Genomic DNA, 21,519 nt, shown 5'->3' with positions numbered 1-21,519 from the left:
GTGAGTACAGTGCTTTTTGGTCTTTTTGATAGTCGACAAAGGCTCAACAGCTATGACAACTGATACATATAATTTTTTAGAACCTTTGAACATGGTGTAATCGAGGAGGGATCAGAGTTTGTGGTAGTACATAATTATGCTCTTGTTGGTGAATATCTTCTTAATTAAAGGCACCGCCTTTCCCATGAGAACTACTCAAAGCCTCAGATCTGCACAGGTTTTTAACAAGGAATAAGACAATACCAACACATATCAAAAATCCACTCCCTGACTGCTTTCTGCAGAGAGGGAATTGTTTGTATAAATTAATTTCTTCAAAAAGCCACCAGTGAAGGCTAAGAAATGTATTCATCAAAACTGTCCATTCTGTAAAGTAAGAAATGAGGCCGTTGAGTTTGGGTGTGTCTCCAAGTGGAGGGTTGACCTTGTCACATGTAAAAGCCTGCACGGGAAGAACTATGCCTTTGTAGCCAAGTGGCGTACCCCGTCTCTTTGTGTGTGTTATCTCCTGCCCGACCCAGTTGCCTCCCCTGTCTATAGCTATTCCCTCTGTGTGTGTGTGCTAGTTACATTGGGTTTACCTTTAAATATTGCCCTTTGTGCTAGGAAATCCCTAACTTAAAATGGTGAGAAGCAGCAGAGTAACCTCTAACCATCAGTGCCTAATGAGTGACTAAATAATACCTGGTTGTCGTTGTGCACTGTACGTTATTGTTGTAAACCGGTCGAAGAAGTGTGTTTACTATCGTAGAGTAGACTCTTAACCGGATTCATTTCTAACCTATCTTATCCCAGATTTAGGTTCATAACTTTCCCCGTTTAGCTTGTATTTGAGTATTATGTATCAGCTTTGTAACTGCTTGTAATAAGCCTTATTCTGTGTGTAACACAGACAGGCCTCTCTGCATCTTTAACGATCCCTATCATTGGGCAGGAATTTTAAGTACAACACCCCCCGTTGGCTTAGACCGGGTAGCCTCCCTATTGGCTTATCGCCACAGGGAGTCGGAGTGACCACTGTCTTTAAAAGGGTGAGCATTAGGCTAGATCAGCAAACGCGATTAGTGATACTGAGCGAGCTGTGTGGTGCTCCTATTGTGTTGTTGCCGTGAACGTGTCGAAGCTCTGCCCAAATTTGTCGTGAACCGGTCTAGCTGTGTAGTTTGACGCGAAGTTTGTAAGCGGTCGACTCGTGGTTTTTAATTCCGATAACTGGGTTTGTGTTTCGCGACTTAGGCGTCAGCAGCAGATTTTGTGTTTACGTTTCAAGTGTGCTCACTGAGGAGAATCTTGCCTTCTTCTTTAGGCCCTACACTGCTTTCTGGTTGCTACCAGAATAATAACCTTTTTTTCACTGCTTTCTGGTTGCTACCAGAATAATTACCTAATAACACTATTTCTGGCATAGGCCCTATATTGTTTCTGGTCTTACCTACATATATTGTTTCTGGTTCTATTATAATTATTGTTTCTAGCTGATTCTGGTACTGGTAAATACCAGGATTCATAATTTCTAGTTCTGGTCTATATTAGAGTTCTGTTCATTGTTTCTAAATTATAACTTATAGCATTGTCTCTGGTTGCTACCAGATTTAGCTAAACTGTTTTGGAATATTTCTGATTTAGATAAGCTACCTGAGTGGTTATTTTTAGTTACATTTCCTTTAATAAAAGATAAGTTAAAGCAACCTCTGTCTTCGGTGTCTTAATTGTATGCTCCTCTGCCTGTGCTATATATCCTTTTCCTTCCACCCGACCTTCCCACACCTTTAAAGGTGGTCGTCTACATTTTTGCTTTTTTTTCTCAATAATCTTATGGTTAAATTTCGCTAAAAAGTTATGTCAGATGATGAATGAACCATGGGGGAAAAGTTATAAAAAACAAAATATATGTAAAAACTTTTATTTTTGGGAAGTTTGAATAACACTTCCAATGTTTCGTTTTCCATGTGCAGAGACCATGTGCTTTGCCTATAAGTATAAATATCGACCAATCAAATTCATGTCACTTTGCTGACAGCCACACCCACACAATCACAGCAACAGTTTGACACTGGGTATTGGAGCGCTGTCCACGATTTTTGTTAAACGAACGAGTTATTCGAGAGGAGTTTTGCCCTCGGCATTTTCCAAATAAGCATATCTTACTACGCTGGAATACTATAATGATTTTTCAAACGGCTACCCTGGCTTCGTCCTTCCTGATCGAAGGGGGGGGGGGGGGGGCGGGGGGGGGGGGGGTGTATTGTTGTTATTTGTAGGTAATAGACTCTAAAATCTAAACAACATGTGTGACATATCGTTTTTTATTTAAAATGTATGAATCTGGTGTATACAAGTCAAAATTTTTGCTTTCTGTCCATGGTGTTCTAAATGAGTTAGGCTTTAGTGATTTTTGGCACAATCAAACTATCGATAATGTAACGGATGGTGGTTATTTTAATACTTTCAAAGCACTGATGAAAAATAGGCTACAAGACCAATTTGTCCAAACCTGGCATTCAGAAATAAATAACAATGAGTTTTATTATAATTATAGAATGTATAAAGAGAATTTTGAGTTTGAAAAGTACTTGTCCATCCTGCCGGTTAATTTAGCAAACGCTGTTTTAAAATTTAGAACACTGAATCATAAATTGCCTATACAAAAAGGTAGGACTCTTAGTATTCCCAGACAAGACAGAATCTGTCACAAATGTTCATCAGGTGACCTTGGGGACGAGTTCCATTATATTTTTGTATGTCCTTTTTTTACCAATTATAGAAAACAGTTGTTACGGTGCTATTATTATGCCCGCCCCAATTCAGTTAAATTCAGAGAGCTTTTTTCCACTACAAAAAAGAGTTTATTGCTAAAACTCGCAAAGTTCATGACACTTGTCATGGACTGTTTGAGAAGCGAGTAAAATTTAATTCTCTTTTAGCTTTATACTCCGTTATCTGTTTTGTGTTGTTTGTAATAGTATTTTTGTCCTTATGTTAACTCACCCATCACCCCCCCCTCCCCCTTCCCCCCATTTCCCATAGTAAAGAAATGTATGTAATTACTTTGTGTGTTTTATTATTATTATTATTATTATTATTATTATTATTATTTATTTATTATTATTATTGTTGAATTGTTTCTTGTATTGTTTTTGCTCTCCCTCACCCCTCAACTCCCTTTTCTGTACATAGCCTGATTTCTTTTTGTTTTAGTTCCTTTTATTTGGTGTTGAATGAAATGTGTTTTTATTGTGTTTTTTAATTTTCCATGTACCCTCACGGGGTTTTATCGGAATAAAACTTGACTTGACTTGACTTGACTTGACTGTGGTGAGATGAACAAAGTTAGAAAACAAAAGATATCTGTACTCACCGATACAAGAACAGCACAAGACAGTACGAATTTTCGCTTATTTAAGCTTCATCAGGAAAAAACAAACACAAAAGGCAACAAAAAGCAGACGCAACACGGAACGAACAAGGTTTGAAAAGAATATGGAGGGGAAACACAAAAAAGGGAAGGAACTCTAGGAACGGAAATAAATGACAGGGGAGAGAAGTGGTTGGATGATGTCAGGGGCACACGAACACACACTAACAATAACTATTACACATTCATAAAAAATTTAAAAAAATAAAAATATATATATATATATTAAATAATTATTATAATAAAAAAACACACGTACGCACGCACGCACGCACACCCACACATACACACACACACACACACACACACACACACACACACACACACACACACACACACACACACACACACACACACACACACGTAACGCAAATCCACAGTATAGACTCAGCATTTTAATGGTTTAATGTCGATTTCTGCAGACAAAATGCAGACAAGAACCTTTAACGTTGAGTTTTCGCGCCGTTGTCAGCTTGATTATGACAATTAGGTCCTCAGCCTCGGATTGCGTTGTTTTCCTTCTTCAATCTAAAAAAAATAAAAAATAAAAAACCAAATCAAAATACAGTCGAACCTGTCCATAAAGACCCTCCAAGGGACGGACGAAAAGTGGTCGTTATTGACAGGTGGTCGCTATGGAAAGGTGAAGAATATAGAACAAAATTTCGTCAGGTATTTTTTAGGATGGTCTTACAAGACAAGTGGTCGTGGTCGAGAGGTGGTCGCCTCGGCAGGTTGGACTGTAAATGAATTAGTGGAAAGGTATATAAATACGTAAAATTGAAAATTTATAATACAAAAAAAAAGTTAGTTGAAGCCAAGAAAGTGCCCCTCACTGTAACAACATTCCCACTTTAGCACACAGACTGACAGATAGACAGACAGACACACAGACAGACACACAAGCACTCACCCAGGTAGGCAGACATATACAGACAGACAAACAATGCTCAGCACCAGGGACCACGTCCTGTACCAACCACTCAGATAAACACAATTTTAATGTGATTGTGTCAGCCCACTTTCACACGAAAACCGTACAAAGGTTAACTTTATTTTTATTTTTTATATGTAATCGTAGAAACACGCTATATTTTCTTTGTTTTGAAGACAACACCATTGATATTTAAAGACTTACAGGTTCCGCAGTGTCTTCCAACATGATCCCATCAGGAACCTACACACATACAAAAACAAGGAATCAATAAAAAGATAGACAAATACTTTGATGCACGGATGTTTTAGTCAAGAAAGTACATACAGATACGCTTTTATAGTATACTCAGTGCAGACAAGATGAACAAAGGACAAGACGTTGTTCTATGATTTTACTTTTGATGTAAGAAAGTGACACTTTTCTTGTTGTGTATCTAAATGATAAACAACCTATCCCCAAAATACTCCCCTCCCGAAACACATACGCACGCACCCCCCCCCCCCACACACACACATGTTTATATATACATACACACACATACACAAACACACACACACACAAACACACATACACACACACACACACACACACACAGACAGACACACACACACACACACACACTAAACAGTTAAAAACTTACCTCCGGAAAATGGTCTTCATCGCGTGCTTTCTGTTGATCAAGGTCACGCTGCTCGTGCGAATGGTCTTCATCGGCTGGTTCATGTACATCATGGTCACGATCATGGTCCTCATGAAAAAAGTCTTCATCGTCTGGCTCATGTTCATCGAAGTCATGATCAAGATATTCATTGTCGGCGGATACACGCGACCAGGGAGAAGCGATGAACCACATCATCACGAGTGACAGCAGTAGAGTCGTCCTCATCAGTGCCATAGTTGCCGTGCCTTGCTCAAGTGTGGGGCTCACTGATTTTTAGATCTGATCAACAAAGGGAAGTAAGCACTCTGAATGCATACGACATTGTGTATTAGAGTAAGTAAGAGTTATTCGGAACCCGTCTCCTGGCACTTGAGAGAATAAATACTAAGCATTGAAATGAACAGACGACTTTCATCCTGACTGATTCATTGTTGTTAACGTTTGTTAAAGGCACAGTGCGCCTCTCGTAAACCATCACAGATACTGTCAGGCTTTTACACACAGTACAACTGAAAACCCTTTCATTTACACACTCACCGAACGGGAACATCCTAGGTGCCCTACGTAAAGAGCGAGCAATTTTTAAAGAATTAATTTTGCGGATTGTCTCAGAGACAATCGGACCGTGGTGCGTTTTGGCGCTAGACCTAACTTTTAAAATCTAAATAATAAATTGACAGTTTGTTACACAAACATTCTTAAATCATAAAAGAGTTATTTTTTCATCAAGACAAGATCAGTACAATTCGAAGTTTTGAAAGTTTGAAAAAAGAAACGCCCGGAAGCAGAGTCACGCAAGGTCGTGGTTCTCGTAGCAGACGACGGTTTATGCCTATCGCCAGTTCCTCTGAGCAGTCAAAAGCCATCGCTAGAGTTCTTGTGAACTACAGCCGTTTGTTTCGTGCATAGTCAGAGGTACATAATAACGTGCTATTGCAGATAAGCTCACATCGAATCGCATTCAAATTACTAACTGACGACTAAATTGTGAAAAAGGGAAACTGGATCACACGGGTTCACGATGACTCAGGGGTAAGACTAAACCACGCAAAAATAAATTCTTTGAAAATTGCTCGCTCTTTGAGGGCACCTAGGATGTTTTCCAGCGGTGAGTGTTTAAATGAAAGGGTGTTTATACTGTGTGTAAAAGCCTGACAATATCTGTGATGGTTTACGGGAGGCTCACTGTGTCTTTAAGCCTCCGAGTTGAAATCCAATCACATACGTGAGTCCGGACGGAGTCCAAGAATGTTTCACTGATTCTTAGCTCCAAAAGTCGAAAAAGCAACAACAAAAGAAAGCCAAACAAGAAAAAGTATGGTAAATATATTAACATTTTTACTTAACAAAACGAAACCTTCGAATTTCCTTACAACGAACGAACAAGAACTGTTTTTACACTTTGCTTCTTGCCATTTTGGGAGGGGCAAAGTCAACAACCGAAGATAGCGTGCTTGCGTACGTGCGTGTGTGTATGCGTATGAGTGTGCGTGTGTATGTGTGTGTGTGGATGTGTTTGTTCAGTGCGTGTGTGAGTGTTTTCATGAAACTCTACATACGATTTTTTTTCAGATGATAACCCCACATTTCTATGTTTGATGACGTCATATCTGGCTGTTTAGAAAAGCTGAGGTGGCACTGTGGCGACCGCATTTTTTTTATGCAAATCGATGAAGAATTTGGTTAAACATTCTTTGACTCAGTCCGGACTATTCGATTGCATTTCAAATCGGAGGCTTAAAACATTAGTTAATTAGTTTCTTCATAAAAATTGTGATTAAAATGTTCCCTGACACATTTAACAAAAATGCATTGTGTTCTTAATCACCTCCGGAATAAAACAAATATCTGTATGTTTTGTTTGCATTGAAAACAAGCTCAAAAATCAAGAAAATCAAAAGAAGAATCACATCAATGATTTCCTACAGTTTTGCTTCGTGTTTGCACGGAAAGTCCAAAAAACCCACGTCTTCCGCAGAAGGTAAATATTTCAACAGTTCTCGAACAAATGAAGACGTAAATAAATGGATCAGACTAATCAAGATTGTCAGCAATTTACCTTTCTGAAGTCTTGTCAGGATTGCAGGAGAAGATAAAAGAAAAGGAGAATGAAGAAGTCATTTTTATACCTCAGCTTCCATCCCGTTATTACGAAAACGTACACCTTTTTACAGTAATTGCAGCGTTTACGGTTCATGACCGGTAATTGAATTGCAGCCAGTAAACGGACACTTCATTTTCTGTTCAAAATTAAAACTAAACAAATACACCCACACACACGCACACACGGCCAATCAGGAACGCACACGCACACACACACACACACACACACAGACACACACACACACACACACACACACACACACACACACACACACACACACACACATGTAAATAATTTATGCGGACATTTTTAATGGGAAAAGGGATCATTCAATAGCTTCAGAACATCTTCAAGCTCAAAGTTTTACACATCGTTAAGTCGATGTGACCAGGCTATGAACAAGTTCACAAAGGTAATTCCACACCAAGTAAAATGATTTTAACACATCGTAGAGCACAAATTATGGATGAATTAACTGGTACTTGCACACATATATGTGCACGTTCACTTAAGGTGTTAGGAGTTGGCTAAATAGATTTCTCACGTCCCCTGTTGTTTGCTGGGATTAACGATGTGTGTGTGTGTGTGTGTGTGTGTGTGTGTGTGTGTGTGTGTGTGTGTGTGTGTGTGTGCGTATATGTGTGTATGTGTGTGTGTGTGCGTATATGTGTGTGTTCGTGTGTGTATGAGTGTGCGCGCGCATGTGTGTGTGTTTGCGCACGTGTGTGTGTGTGTGTGTGTGCGTGTGTGTGTGTGTGTGTGTGTGCGTGTGTTTGCGCACGTGCGTGTGTGTGTGTGTGTGTGTGTGAGTGACAAGAAAGAGAGAGAGAGAGAGAGAGAGAGAACGCAGACCATACACGCACACTATCATTCTTTCTCTTTCACCAACACTAACATACTTTTAAGTTGGTTGACCTTTATTTCAACTTTGAGCAAGGTGTAAAACATATTCAAAACTTAAAACAATAAAGAATCAAACTTCCTTGAGGAATGAACGGTAAACTGTGAAAACAAACACCAACAACTGAGTAATACATTTCTTGCAAACAAATAATAGCTGACACGTATTTGAGTACAAAATCGAACGATGCATCATAAAAAAAAAGTTGTCCATATGTTGACCATTTGAGATCAAATCGTAGTGTTCCTCTGACAATTGCATCGCAAGAAAAATAGATGCCACTAAAATTAATGGTAAGATGTGACTGAATTAAACACATGCAGTCAAACCCTGTACGTACACTAATCGCTATATTACGAGGCATTTTCTAACACAATATAAGTATGAATCAAATTGCTTCCGACCGTACTGTGAATACTCACAATCGCACGCACACTCTCACTTTCCTTTTCTCTCTCTCTCTGTCGCTCTTACGAAATCACGTCTCTGCGTATTTTGTTTTCATTGAATAAAGCAGCATAACGCGCTCGACACATTATTGCACACAGATAAATAATAAAATACTTTTGATTGTGACGTACATATCTCGATTAAATGTAGTCAAATACTTGACACAAAAATGACTTTTGTACAAATTATCTATGTAGCTGTGAGATGAAAAATTGTTAACCTGCGTGAGAGAGAGAGAGAGAGAGAGAGAGAGAGAGAGAGAGAGAGAGAGAGAGAGAGAGAGAGAGAGAGAGTGTGTGTGTGTGTGTGTGTGTGTGTGTGTGTGTGTGTGTGTGTGTGAGTGTGTGTGTGAGTGTGTGTGTGCGTGTGGTGCATGCGTGTCTGTGTGCGTACGTTTGAGCATGTCCATCATTTTACATGTCTAGGTTCCAATGGGTTGTTTTTCATTTTCTGTTTTTTTTTCAGAACATTAGAAAGCGGTATTACCATATATATACTACCTACCCTGTCCAATAATTTCTTGTCTTTTGTTTCTTTCATTCAGCTGTTGTTCTACCTTCCCCCCCCCCCCCCTAGTCACACACACACACACACCCATCTCCCTTCCCCTACCACAAATCATAAAGATGTGCAAAATCTGTGTAAGCCACTCTTTTAACCCAAGGAAAACAGCAAAACACGCAGAATTCGCATTGCAAACGCAAAAAAAGCATACATGTAACACATTAAAACATTTACAACAACAAAAACCAATGAGATCTAGGCATTATATGATATAAAGGCGTCAACGACACATGAAGACATCAACTTAATACTCTGCATAGTTTTAAATGGACACTTTATTATAGAATAAGGCGCAATGACATCAAATCTCACCAAAAGTGAGAAGAAAAAAAATAGTTGAACTGTCACTCGGAACGTTCCAGTGTCGGCAGTTCGAAGACAAACCACTGCTGAAAAAGGTCACACCCATCTCACTCGAGATTCCAGTCATGATGATGTCATCTTTATTTTCGTCACAAGAAATGTCCCATGACGTCACTGGGGATTTTTTTTCACCACTGGGATAACTGTATCTCAAACTCGCATATATCACCAAAAATATCATGCTTACGTCATAATCTCATTTCATATGCTAACGTCATATTTACATTTCATTTGTAGGTCAATCTGACTTGTTACCTGAAAATGCATGTACGCTCAAAACACACACACACACACATACAGAGTGTTTATCTGAAGTGAGACTAGACAGGTATAAATCGTTCATTGCTTGGAATTATGACCAGGTAGGAGCAAACATCGGTGGCTTGAACTCCAACGTCCATTAGCTCAAAACGCACAGTGTCATATTATGAAGCAATTGTTTTGAGGAACACATTGACGATGTCGTCATATTCAAACATCTTCACACGACCACAAATTCAGACATCTTCACACGACCACACATTCAGACATCTTCACACGACCACATATTCAGACATCTTCACACGACCACATATTCAGACATCTTCACACGACCACATATTCAGACATCTTCACACGACCACATATTCAGACATCTTCACACACCTTTTCTGACAAAAAAACCCAATGTATATGATAATATTAATAAGTTGAGAATACAACAAAAACCGTCATGTTACTGACATGATCGGTTTTCATGACGACATCGCCCGCTTGAACACAGTAGATCCACTGCTCAAGTCTTCACCATGCAGTTACCAATGAAGTTGATGTGGACAAGTACGCAAACACCAGTTACTTTACTGTCAAAACCTGTTTGCATATTGATAAGAATGTATTAAATTTGAGCACTGCTGATAGGACGAACAAGTATACGTTTAATGGCTGGCCCATATCATGTTTACTGCAAATATCGAGTCAAAGCACACGCATACACAGAGGATACTTTGTGATCTTCGTGTAAAACATCCATCAACAATGACCCTGTATTTCTCGTCACAAAAGTGGAATGACTGTAAACTGATTGTCAGTTTTTGTTCAATGATTTGCTGATGGTATCAGTGATAACTTGTGCGCCTTTCAACTCCTCTCAAAGCTATTCGGTGACCTTGTTATCCAATGACGTCGGACGGGGAATTCCATGACAATAACGTTTTCCATGACGTAATAATGAAAAGTTCATTTATTTGATGGAAATGATGACGTCTGCACTGGGAATGTCACCACGATGACACTTTCAGTGACGTAATAATGAAGAAGTCGTTTTCTGTAATGATGAGCTGGTGATGGCGGTGACATGACGTCACGTTCTGTTGATGTACTTGATGACGCCGAATCCGATGACGATGGCGCCCGCCAGAAGGAGGACTCGAGGCAGAGAGTTGAATGAGGAACACATCACTTCCCCCTGCAAAGAAAATTAAGTAAAAGTTTGATTAAATAGCTTAGAGATTGTTATCAAAAAAAGGGGATGGGAGCTAGGGAGCTAGGGAGGGAGGGAGGGAGGGAGGGAGGGAGGGAGGGAGGGATGAAGGGAGGGAGAGAGAGAGAGAGAGAGAGAGAGAGAGAAACAGACACAGTGTGTGTGTGTGTGTGTGTGTGTGTGTGTGTGTGTGTGTGTGAGAGAGACAGAGACAGAGAGAGAGAGAGAGAGAGAGAGAGAGAGAGACAGAGACAGAGACAGAGACAGAGAGACAGAGACACCGTCAGACACAGAGTGAGAGAGTTAAGGCCAAAAAAAAAATAGGTCTGTTTACGGTAACCCGACCGACCCTAGTTTTTTCGCGCGACCCTAGACTTTTTTTTTGGCATTTGGGGGGGAAAAAAAAAGAAAAAAAAATCTTGTTTTTTGGGCAAAATAACGTAAAAATATGGTTTTTTGGAAAAAAAACAAAAAAAATCCCGACCTACCGACCCTATTTTTTGAGCCTATGTTACCGTAAACAGACCTATTTTTTTGGCCTAATGAGAAAGAGTGTGTGGGTGTTACTTGCATAGAATATGGCCTCAAATTCCTAATGATTTAACAGTTTATTAGTTTATTATGCTTTAAAGCTTAGGTCCACACAGCTTCATCCCTCTACATCCAAATGTCTGCACAAAACAGTAACTTTTTACACGTTTCTTATGCTCTTCAGTCAAAACGATAAGCAGAAAGAAAATAAAGCTTCAAGACAACACGCCGAATTAGACTAAGTGCTAAGTCACTGATACATGCACTGGACGTAAGTCCAAAAAAAAAAAATTGTCTGTTTAGGGTAACATGACCAAAAAAAGTAGGGTCGGTAGGTAGGTAGGGTTTTTTTTTGTTTTTTTTTTGTGTGTGTAAATGCTATGTTGGCTGAACATTCACTTCTTTATGCTTGGTTACTTCCAGTATGGCGCGCGACGCTCACTTTCGTTCCTAATGAAACGCCAAATGTCTCTTTTTAGCATTTTTACCTCTTTTTTTTTCTTTTTTTTTTTTGAAATCAAAAAAAAAGTTTTTGGGTCGGCGCCTAAACAGACAATTTTTTTTTTTTGGCCTAATACGTTCACACAAAAAACACCAAAGACATTGAACTCACCCATCCGCCGTGGGATCGAACCCAGGAACACACTCTCTCGGTGATGAAGGACACAGACCACTGAAGGAATTGATGGCACAGCTCGGCGCCTCGCTTCAGTGAGCGGATGGCTACATCGGAGCAGAAGTAAAATAGTACGACGATGCGCTCCTTGGTGATTCCGCCAGCCGCAAAGAGTTCCGTCAACAGATCCTTGAATTCTTCGTACGAAATGTTCGTGCTGACCTGCAAATAGATATGATTGCTGTGGTTAATTGTATGTTATGGAACGGTGTGTGTGTGTGTGTGTGTGTGTGTGTGTGTGTGTGCGTGTGTGGTTTGTGTGTGTGTGGGTGCGTGTGTAGGCCGGAGTGTAGGTGTGTGTAGGTGTGTGTGTGTGAGAGTGCGTGCGTGCGTGGGTGCATGTGTGTGTGTGTGTGTGTGTAGGTGTGTGTGTGTGTGTGTATATGTGTGTGTGTGTGTATGTGTGTGTGTGTGTGTGTATGTGTGTGTGTGTGTGTGTGTGTCAGTGTGTGTGTGTGAGTGTATCTGTGTGTGTGTGTGTGAGTATACCTGTGTGTCAGTGTGTGTGTATGTGTGTGTGTGTGTGCGTGTGTGTGTGTGTGTGTGTGTGTGTGTGTGTGTGTGTGTGTGTGTGTGATATTTGTTATTTGTCATTTCATGCTCACCTGAGTGGAAGAGATTTTATTGTACTACATGTAGTTAATTTCATGTCATCAAATCTCAGTGTTTTTGTGTGTGTTTTTTGTGTGGTTTGTTTTGCTAATCGTAAAAATACTTCATTGTATTCATGGTACTTTTTATGATACTTGTGTGTTTCATGTCATCAAATACGTTTCGTTTCGTACTAGACTTGGTGGTACTTGTCAATTTCATATCATCAAATGTCTGTCTTTTAACATAAAACAGACTGTATGGTACTTTTACATTCTCAAGACTTTGTTTATTTTATGTTTGAGTAAGTTTACATTCTCTTTATTGTTGCTGCAGTTGATACTTTTCAGATTGTGTTAACCGTGTGTAAATAATTTTAGTTTTTAAAGACTTTTGGCCATTATTATTGTTGTGAGGCAACAATTTTCGCCTGTTTTTATGATTTACATAGTTGCTTGGTCAAAATCTTTCGTTGCATTCCTCAGTGTCTCTGGCCTAAATTTGTTTTCCAAATTTCCATTATATACATGTCTTGTAAAAACAATAACAACTAAAAAAATTTGCTCTGAAAAAAACAAACACACACTCTAAGGAGCAGACTACTTGAATCAAACGGGAAACCCCAGTAACGTACAATAAAGAGCACTCCCCCTTCCGATGTCACCTTGACCCTCCTCCCAACCACACACGCATCATAGGGCGGCCAGGATTTAATTAATAGAAGCACTGATCAATAATACGCATGTCAGTCCCCCTGAAGTTATCCATATAAGGGCATTCCATTCATTCCAAAATTAGCCAATGTCATCAATGACTGCGGCTACGAGCATCATAACAAACTGAACAACATGATACATGTACAACTCACACTATATTTACCACAGTCTTTTACGCACACATTCACGAGCCAAGGAACGTAGAACGACCTCGCGCATGGCTATTGTTGATTCATGAGTTAGCGTAATCGATAATTATGGACCTAGTCACCTCCCTTTCCCTGTGCAGTGAGACATGGAGTGACATGCCTGCTTGCTGATGTCACAGATCACCTGCTCTCTCTCTCTTTTTTTTTCTCTCTCTCTTTCCCTCCCCCTCCCCTCTCTCTCTCTCTCTCTCTCTCTCTCATGATGTTTACTTGTCTTTTCGTATCCCCCCCCCCCTCTTGTAGTGTTTCCACACAGCTGTTTCTCTGTTCAAAGATTTTTTGTTTGCCACTTGAGCTGTCCCTTACTCACCTCCTCCTCTACCTCCTATTTCTACCCCACACTTCATTCCTTTACCCTCCCCCCCCCCCCCCCCCCCACCCTAAGGGTCCCCTCTTTGCCCCTCTCGTCAGTGTTTCTTTCACCTTGGTTTCAATATATGACATGCTGATATCACTGAGCTTACATTATCAACACTGTCTCAGTAGACGTAACCAGCAGGTACTATTCATAGACGAGGGTGGATCTATAAAATCAGAAAACGCCTGTTTGCTTACGCAACATCTACGAAAATAAATACAGTACTATCTTATTCTACCAGCTCGTTCTCATAAGACGCAGTTTGTGTACTTGCACGAAGGGACTAGAAGAAGAAAACGCTTGTTTGCTTATGAAACATCTTGATGTGCACTTACTACTTGGTGTACTTGCACGAGGGTGTGACCTCTTGAACCCAAGCAATTATAATAGCTAGACCATCACGAAAGGCCAAAATCGCTCGTTTGCTTGGGGAACATCTATACAAACATACAAAAGTATATTAATTTAACTCTCTTGATGTGCACTTAGTGTACTTGCATGAGGGCGTGACCCCTTGAACCGAAGCGATTATAATTGCCAGAAAAGCATCACAATAGGCCAAAATCGCTCGTTTGCTTGTGGAACATCTACACAAACACAAAACTATCTTAATTTAACTGCACGCTTTCTTGCGGCGCACTTAGTATACTTGCACGAGGGTCACCCCTTGAACCCAAGAGATTATAATAGCCAGGGCATCTCCACAACTAGGCTAAAACGCTTGTTTGCCTTTGGAACTTCTTCTTCTTCTTCTTCTGCGTTCGTGGGCTGAAACTCCCACGTACACTCGTGTTTTTTGCACGAGTGGAATTGTGTATGACCGTTTTTTACCAAGCCATTTAGGCAGCCATACGCCGTTTTCGGAGGAAGCATGCTGGGTAGTTCGTGTTTCTATAACCCACCGAACTCTGACATGGATTACAGGATCTTTTTCGTGCGCACTTGGTCTTGTGCTTGCGTGTACACACGGGGGTGTTCGGACACCGAGGAGAGTCTGCACACAAAGTTGACTCTGAGAAATAAATCTCTCGCCGAACGTGGGGACGAACTCACGCTGACAGCGGCCAACTGGATACAAATCCAGCGCGCTACCGACTGAGCTACATCCCCGCCCGCCTTTGGAACAATAACATAGATCTGGAAAAATACATTACTAACCGCACATGCACTTTCTTGTTATGCACTGAATGTACTTGAATGAGGGTAACCCCTTGAACCCAAGCGATTATAACAGCCAGACGACCATCACAATAGGATAGGTCAAAACACTTGGTTCAGTGCATGTGGAACATGTACAGAAGTACAAACCTATCAAAATAAACTATTTTAACCACACACTCTCTCTCTTGAGGTGCACTGAGTGTACTTGAACGAAGGTAACCCATTGAACCCAAGCGATTATAACAGCCAGACGACCATCACAATAGGATAGGTCAAAACACTTGGTTCAGTGCATGTGGAACATGTACAGAAGTACAAACCTATCAAAATAAACTATTTTAACCACACACTCTCTCTCTCTCTTGAGGTGCACTGAGTGTACTTGAACGAAGGTAACCCATTGAACCCAAGCGATTATAATAACCAGACGACCATCACAATAGGATAGGTCAAAACGCTTGGTTCAGTGCTGGTGGAACATGTACAGAAGTACCAACCTATCAGAATAAGATATTTTAACCACACACTCTCTCTCTTGAGGTGCACTGAGTGTACTTGAACGAAGGTAACCCATTGAACCCAAGCGATTATAATAACCAGACGACCATTACAATAGGATAGGTCAAAACGCTTGGTTCAGTGCATGTGGAACATGTACAGAAGTACAAACCTATCAAAATAAACTATTTTAACCGCACACTCTCTCTCTTGAGGTGCACTGAGTGTACTTGAACGAAGGTAACCCATTGAACCCAAGCGATTATAATAACCAGACGACCATCACAATAGGATAGGTCAAAACGCTTGGTTCAGTGCATGTGGAACATATGTACAGAAGTACAAACCTATCAAAATAAACTATTTTAACCGCACACTCTCTCTCTTGAGGTGCACTGAGTGTACTTGCACGGGGGTCACCCCTTGAACCCAAGCGATTATAACAGCCAGACGACCATCACAATAGGATAGGTCAAAACACTTGGTTCAGTGCATGTGGAACATGTACAGAAGTACAAACCTATCAAAATAAACTATTTTAACCGCACACTCTCTCTCTCTCTCTTGAGGTGCACTGAGTGTACTTGAATGAGGGTAACCCCTTGAACCCAAGCGATTATAATAACCAGACGACCATCACAATAGGATCTAGGTCAAAACGCTTGGTTCAGTGCATGTGGAACATATGTACAGAAGTACAAACCTATCAAAATAAACTATTTTAACCGCACACTCTCTCTCTTGAGGTGCACTGAATGTACTTGAATGAGGGTAACCCCTTGAACCCAAGCGATTATAACAGCCAGACGACCATCACAATAGGATAGGTCAAAACACTTGGTTCAGTGCATGTGGAACGTGTACAGAAGTACAAACCTATCAAAATAAACTATTTTAACCGCACACTCTCTCTCTTGAGGTGCACTGAGTGTACTTGAACGAAGGTAACCCATTGAACCCAAGCGATTATAATAACCAGACGACCATCACAATAGGATAGGTCAAAACGCTTGGTTCAGTGCTGGTGGAACATGTACAGAAGTACCAACCTATCAGAATAAGATATTTTAACCGCACTCTCTCTCTCTCTCTCTCTCTCTCTCTCTCTCTCTCTCTCTCTCTCTCTCTCTTTGTTGGTTAACTTTTTAACTTTTAATTTTTTTAATTATATAATTGTGTGTCTATGCGTCTCAAGGACAGGTTGTAAGAAAAGGCGTAGCCTTAAATCTTAATCCTTGTTAAATAAAGTTCAATTCAATTCAATTCTCTTGAGGTGCACTGAGTGTACTTGAACGAGGGTAACCCCTTGAACCTAAGCGATTATAATAGCCAGAAGACCATCACAATTGCGGGTCTCCGGCTGAGGCAGGTTAGTGTCAATGCAAAAAAATGTCACGTTCACCTGGTGAAACTGAAAAGCCCCTGTGATTCATTGACAGTTAGCTAAAGCAGCCAGGTGCTGACTAAAAGACGGTGTTTCATACCTTGTGATATTATTTGAAAAGGATATATGATCTGATCAAAAACATTTGAACATCTATTTAAAGATCTGTGTCACAGATGGAGAAAACATGAGATGATTTCTTTCTTTTTTTTCCAAGTTCTTTCTTTGTTTCTTCTTACTTGTTCCTTCCGTTAGAATAACATTCAATTGAAAACGAAACTAGCTGGCGCGAAAAGACAGAGCTGGGGTGTGGAGAGAGAGAGAGAGAGAGAGAGAGAGAGAGAGAGAGAGAGAGAGAGAGAGAGAGAGAGAGAGAGAGAGAGAGAGAGAGAGAGAGAGAGAGAGAGAGAGAGAGAGAGAGAGAGAGAGAGAGAGAGAGAGAGAGAGAGAGAGAGATGATGATTCATCGTTTCTCTGGTCATAAAATACGGATTTGTCAGTGTGTCAAAGTTGTGTCGAATTAGGCTTCAGGGGAGCACAGGCACGCGAGATTAACTATTTAAAGAAAGCTTGCGTCAACGGCTTTCAATTACAAAGATTTTTACCCCGGCTGTATGTTTGTGAATCCCTGTGTGTGTGTGTGTGTGTGTGTGTGTGTGTGTGTGTGTGTGTGTGTGTGTGTGTGTGTGTGTGTTGTGTGTGTGTGTGTGTGTGTGTCTCTCTCTTTCCACACATCTACGCCTCCCCCCCCCCCTCTGTAAATCTTCCAGTTTCCTTTACTACCTGGATGATACGAAAATTGTCAGTCTTACCTCTGATGCTTTTTGCTTGACCCTCCTACGTTCTGCAGTTTCGGCGAAAATATCGGCCATGTGTCTGAGCTCTCGGCCAGCCTTCGCCCACATAGGGTTCGCGTAGCCAGCTGGGGTCCTGAAAATAAGGAGAGAAATATTTGACTACTGAATGAACAAGAAGACATTCATTTGAGTTGTACAGTATGTCAACACAAACATAGCGGAAGAGACATACAAGCAGAGAAAGACATAAAAACAAACAGACAGACAAGGATCTCCTGGATAAATGAACGGGTAAAATATTTCAATCAGAACCATGCAATTAGTAGACTTACTCTCTCACTATCAATCTCTCTCTCCCCCTCCCTCCCCCCCCCCCCCCCCCCCACCACCTATCTCTGTGACGCCAGCAATGTCAAGTGCTCTCTCTTCCTCTCTCTGAACCCAACAATCTCTCTCTTTCTCTCCCCTGTTATCTCAACATAGCAATCTGTCTCTCTATTTCTCTCTCTCTCTCTCTCCTTTTCTCTGTATCTCCCCCTCTCTCTCCCCCTCTCTCCTATGTTCTGAACCCAGGAATCTCTCTCTCTCTCTCTCTCTCTCTCTCTCTCTGTCTCTCACTGTCTCTCTCTGTCTCTCACTGTCTCTCTCACTCTCTCTCTCTCTTCTTTTCTCTGAATCAAGAAATGAATATTATCTCTCTCTCCCTCTCTCTGAACCCTAGCAGTAGCAATCTCCCTGTCTCTGATTTAAGTAATATATATATATATCTTTCTTTTTAGTCTCCCTTGCTCTGAACCCATTAATCTCTCTCAACCCCCCACCCCCCCTCCCTCAATACCACATTGTACATTACTTATTTACCGGCTAAGTAAGTTTGTTATTTCAAAAGGGAAAATGACTATTATGAACATGTATTTTAAATTTAGTAAACTAAAAGGTGTACCCAAGCTTGTGATAAAAATATACATGCTACAGTACAAACATACCAACATGACAAAGACAGAACCAGTACCCGTTTTAATGCACCCTGATCATGAATAGCCCTTTATTTAAAATATTGTCCCTTAGGCCCTCTATACCACTCACCTCCTCCAATCAAAACCAACCAAACCCCTATCACCCCACAACTGAGATATTTCTGAAGATATTTTATTGTTACTGTAGTATCAGCGAGGCAGCTTATCTAATTCATTCAAATCTAGGCGTTTGCCCAAGTCAGTTCTGTCTGTTGTGAGGATCTGTGACAACTGAATGTCAGAATGATGATGTTATGAGTCATGATCAGATATTATCTCTTGATAAACACCCTTACAAAGGCCACCAGAACCAAACAAACATGATGATGTAAACCAATCTTGTGTGTATCAAACACAGATAGATCTATGTATTTGACATAAATTTGCATGTAGTGACCACAAGCTCCTGTGGTAGTGACTCCCTCTCTCCCCCTCTAACACACATGCACACACTTAAACAGACGGACACGCAAACACTGCGATCTCTCAAACATCTCTTTCGTTCTCTCTGTCTCACTCTCTCTGCATTACATGCCACTGAGGAAGGTCCTTGACCGAAAATTTGGGTAGCCAATTCAACTTATCTTGTTTGTTTGTACTGTTCAACTAATGTTTGATATATATACAATTACAAATGCATGCTTCTTCACCTCGGGCACACACAATCCCCACACCAAACCAGCCCCCCCCCTCCCCGCATTTTGTAGTCTTTTCCTTCAACCCCTCTCTCCCTGCATATGTACACACACACACACACACACACACACACACACACACACACACACACAGAATAACATACAGAATAAGTGACTAAGTGACTATTCTACTCACAGTATCTGGATGTCCCGTGCACCCACAGGATCTTCAGCTCGCACTTGTTCATGGACGAAGTTGGTAAAAAGCTGTACCCCCTCCTCCTCCACATCCTCACCCTCCTCCCTCAATCTCTCCTCCCATGTTTCGAAATCCTCTTCCTCCGAATGGTGAATACGCAAGCGCGGTAGCCTGTGACTGGACGGTCGCCTTGCAACCAAGGTTGGTCCGGCTGCCATAGTTACATCGTCTGAAGGTGACCTTGAAAAGTTAAAGGGGTTCACTTCAACCTGATTTCCACTGATTTTGGCAGAGGAAGGAGTTGCGCACCCGGAGTGAAGGAAAAATGTTGTGGTGCTGTTACGTCTGGGCTGATAACCTTTCGTCATCAGTTTACGATGCGTGACACACAAAAGCTTGAGCTTCAAGACGAATCACAGTAGCAGACTTGAATTTCCAACAAACTCGTAGGGTTTCTGAACTGTCACTGATGGCTGGTCTATTTTTCTCCGATTCCTCGATTCTCTGCTTCAGAGGACTCGGAACTGGGTTACACTGCTTTCACTGGTTCAATGTTCGCTGATTTTTCTGCAGAAACGACTTGAAATCAAACTCATCGCGTCAATGTCACAGCATACAGACAAGACTTCGTAATTCTCCGCACACGATGCAGTCTGCAACTTCTTTTGAGGGTATCACTATCAGCTGTGTTGCGTGCAGCAATCCTCTTGTTGTTTTCAATCTGTCCGCACACGACCGCACACAGTAACAACAGACGAAAAATCAATGATCTACTACACAGCCGCCGGAAAACTAGGACCCACACACTGCTCGATCTGTCCTGCTTTGCTTTGGACTGCCACTCTCTTTGACACTTCGTACTACAACTGTCACAACTCAGGTAAACCTCCCGCCTCAAATAACCTCCTAAACTGCGGATTTTCCGTAAAACACAGAGGAGCGTGTGTGTCAGCTCGCAAGCAGTGTGGGCATGTTTTTTCCCGTCTTCTGCTGAGGTAATCAGGCACACATCCTATTTTTAGAATCATAACAGAAGCAGTAAGCTGCGCTGTGATTGGTCGTGTCCTTGTCGCTATCGCCTCGGCTCGACTGACTGTGACCTTGCTTCGGGGTCATCGACAGACAGTGGATTCAACTTGGTTGTATTGCTAATGAGATGAAAATAGATGTAGGCCTACTTAGGCCTGCACAGAGAGTGTAGACTGTTGTCGTATATACTGCGTGTTTAGAACTATAGCTAGCCTCTGAATTTTAAAACTAACTGACAGTCCAACTTATTTGTATGGTGCTCAATGTATGTTAGTGGATAGTTCCAGGTGTTACTATTATCATACTGATTACGCCGAAGATCACAGTGTTTCGTCTGGTGGTCACACCGACGGTGTTGACACACGTTCAAAATAACAACTAAAATAACAACTACCCCCGTACTTGCACATACCCCATATCGGTGTCTCCCCCCCCCCCCCCCCAAACAACCACACAACAAAAATCCAACAACTGACAACACACACAAAAACTAAACAGACTGAGAAAACGAATGCAGAAATAAAAACTCATCGCCTTGCGGATCTGGGTACCTGTTCAAAACCAAAGGGCGTATAAACACGTCAGAGATAGAGATAGAGAGAGACACAGAGACATAGAGACAGAGACACCCACACACACACTCACACTGACACACATACACACACACACACACACACACACACACACACACACACACACACACAGAGGTAGATAGACAGACAGACCGAGCGAGAGAAAGAGAGAGAGAGACAATAACAAGAGAGACTGAGAGAGAGAGACTGAGAGAGAGAGAGAGAGAGAGAGAGAGAGAGCGAGTAAATATAATGTTCAGTCTTTATAAATGTAATTTTAAAAAAAACAT

General features: G+C 41.1%; 2 protein-coding genes across 2 annotated transcripts; both read right to left on the bottom strand.

Annotated features, from left to right (window-relative positions):
* Window positions 1-3,795: 3,795 nt before the first annotated feature.
* On the bottom strand, window positions 3,796-7,149 carry LOC138958731 (uncharacterized). The gene is made up of 4 exons (XM_070330008.1): window positions 7,073-7,149; window positions 4,993-5,292; window positions 4,554-4,592; window positions 3,796-3,943 (listed from the first exon to the last, which is right to left on the bottom strand). Exons 2-4 carry the CDS (start codon window positions 5,245-5,247, stop codon window positions 3,902-3,904), a joined length of 336 nt encoding a protein of 111 aa, XP_070186109.1. The 5' UTR covers window positions 5,248-5,292; window positions 7,073-7,149; the 3' UTR covers window positions 3,796-3,901.
* An 867-nt stretch (window positions 7,150-8,016) lies between these two features.
* Window positions 8,017-20,636, bottom strand: LOC138948003 (uncharacterized). Its single transcript, XM_070319533.1, has 4 exons — window positions 19,626-20,636; window positions 17,794-17,911; window positions 12,002-12,226; window positions 8,017-10,842 (listed from the first exon to the last, which is right to left on the bottom strand). The coding sequence occupies exons 1-4, from the start codon at window positions 19,994-19,996 to the stop codon at window positions 10,738-10,740; spliced, it is 819 nt and encodes a 272-aa protein (XP_070175634.1). The 5' UTR covers window positions 19,997-20,636; the 3' UTR covers window positions 8,017-10,737.
* Window positions 20,637-21,519: the final 883 nt, after the last annotated feature.

The sequence above is a fragment of the Littorina saxatilis genome, linkage group LG1 (assembly GCF_037325665.1).
Source record: "Littorina saxatilis isolate snail1 linkage group LG1, US_GU_Lsax_2.0, whole genome shotgun sequence".
Taxonomy (NCBI): domain Eukaryota; kingdom Metazoa; phylum Mollusca; class Gastropoda; order Littorinimorpha; family Littorinidae; genus Littorina; species Littorina saxatilis.
The sequence above is the reverse complement of the archived record's forward strand: the minus strand, read 5'-3'. Positions and strand labels throughout refer to the sequence as shown.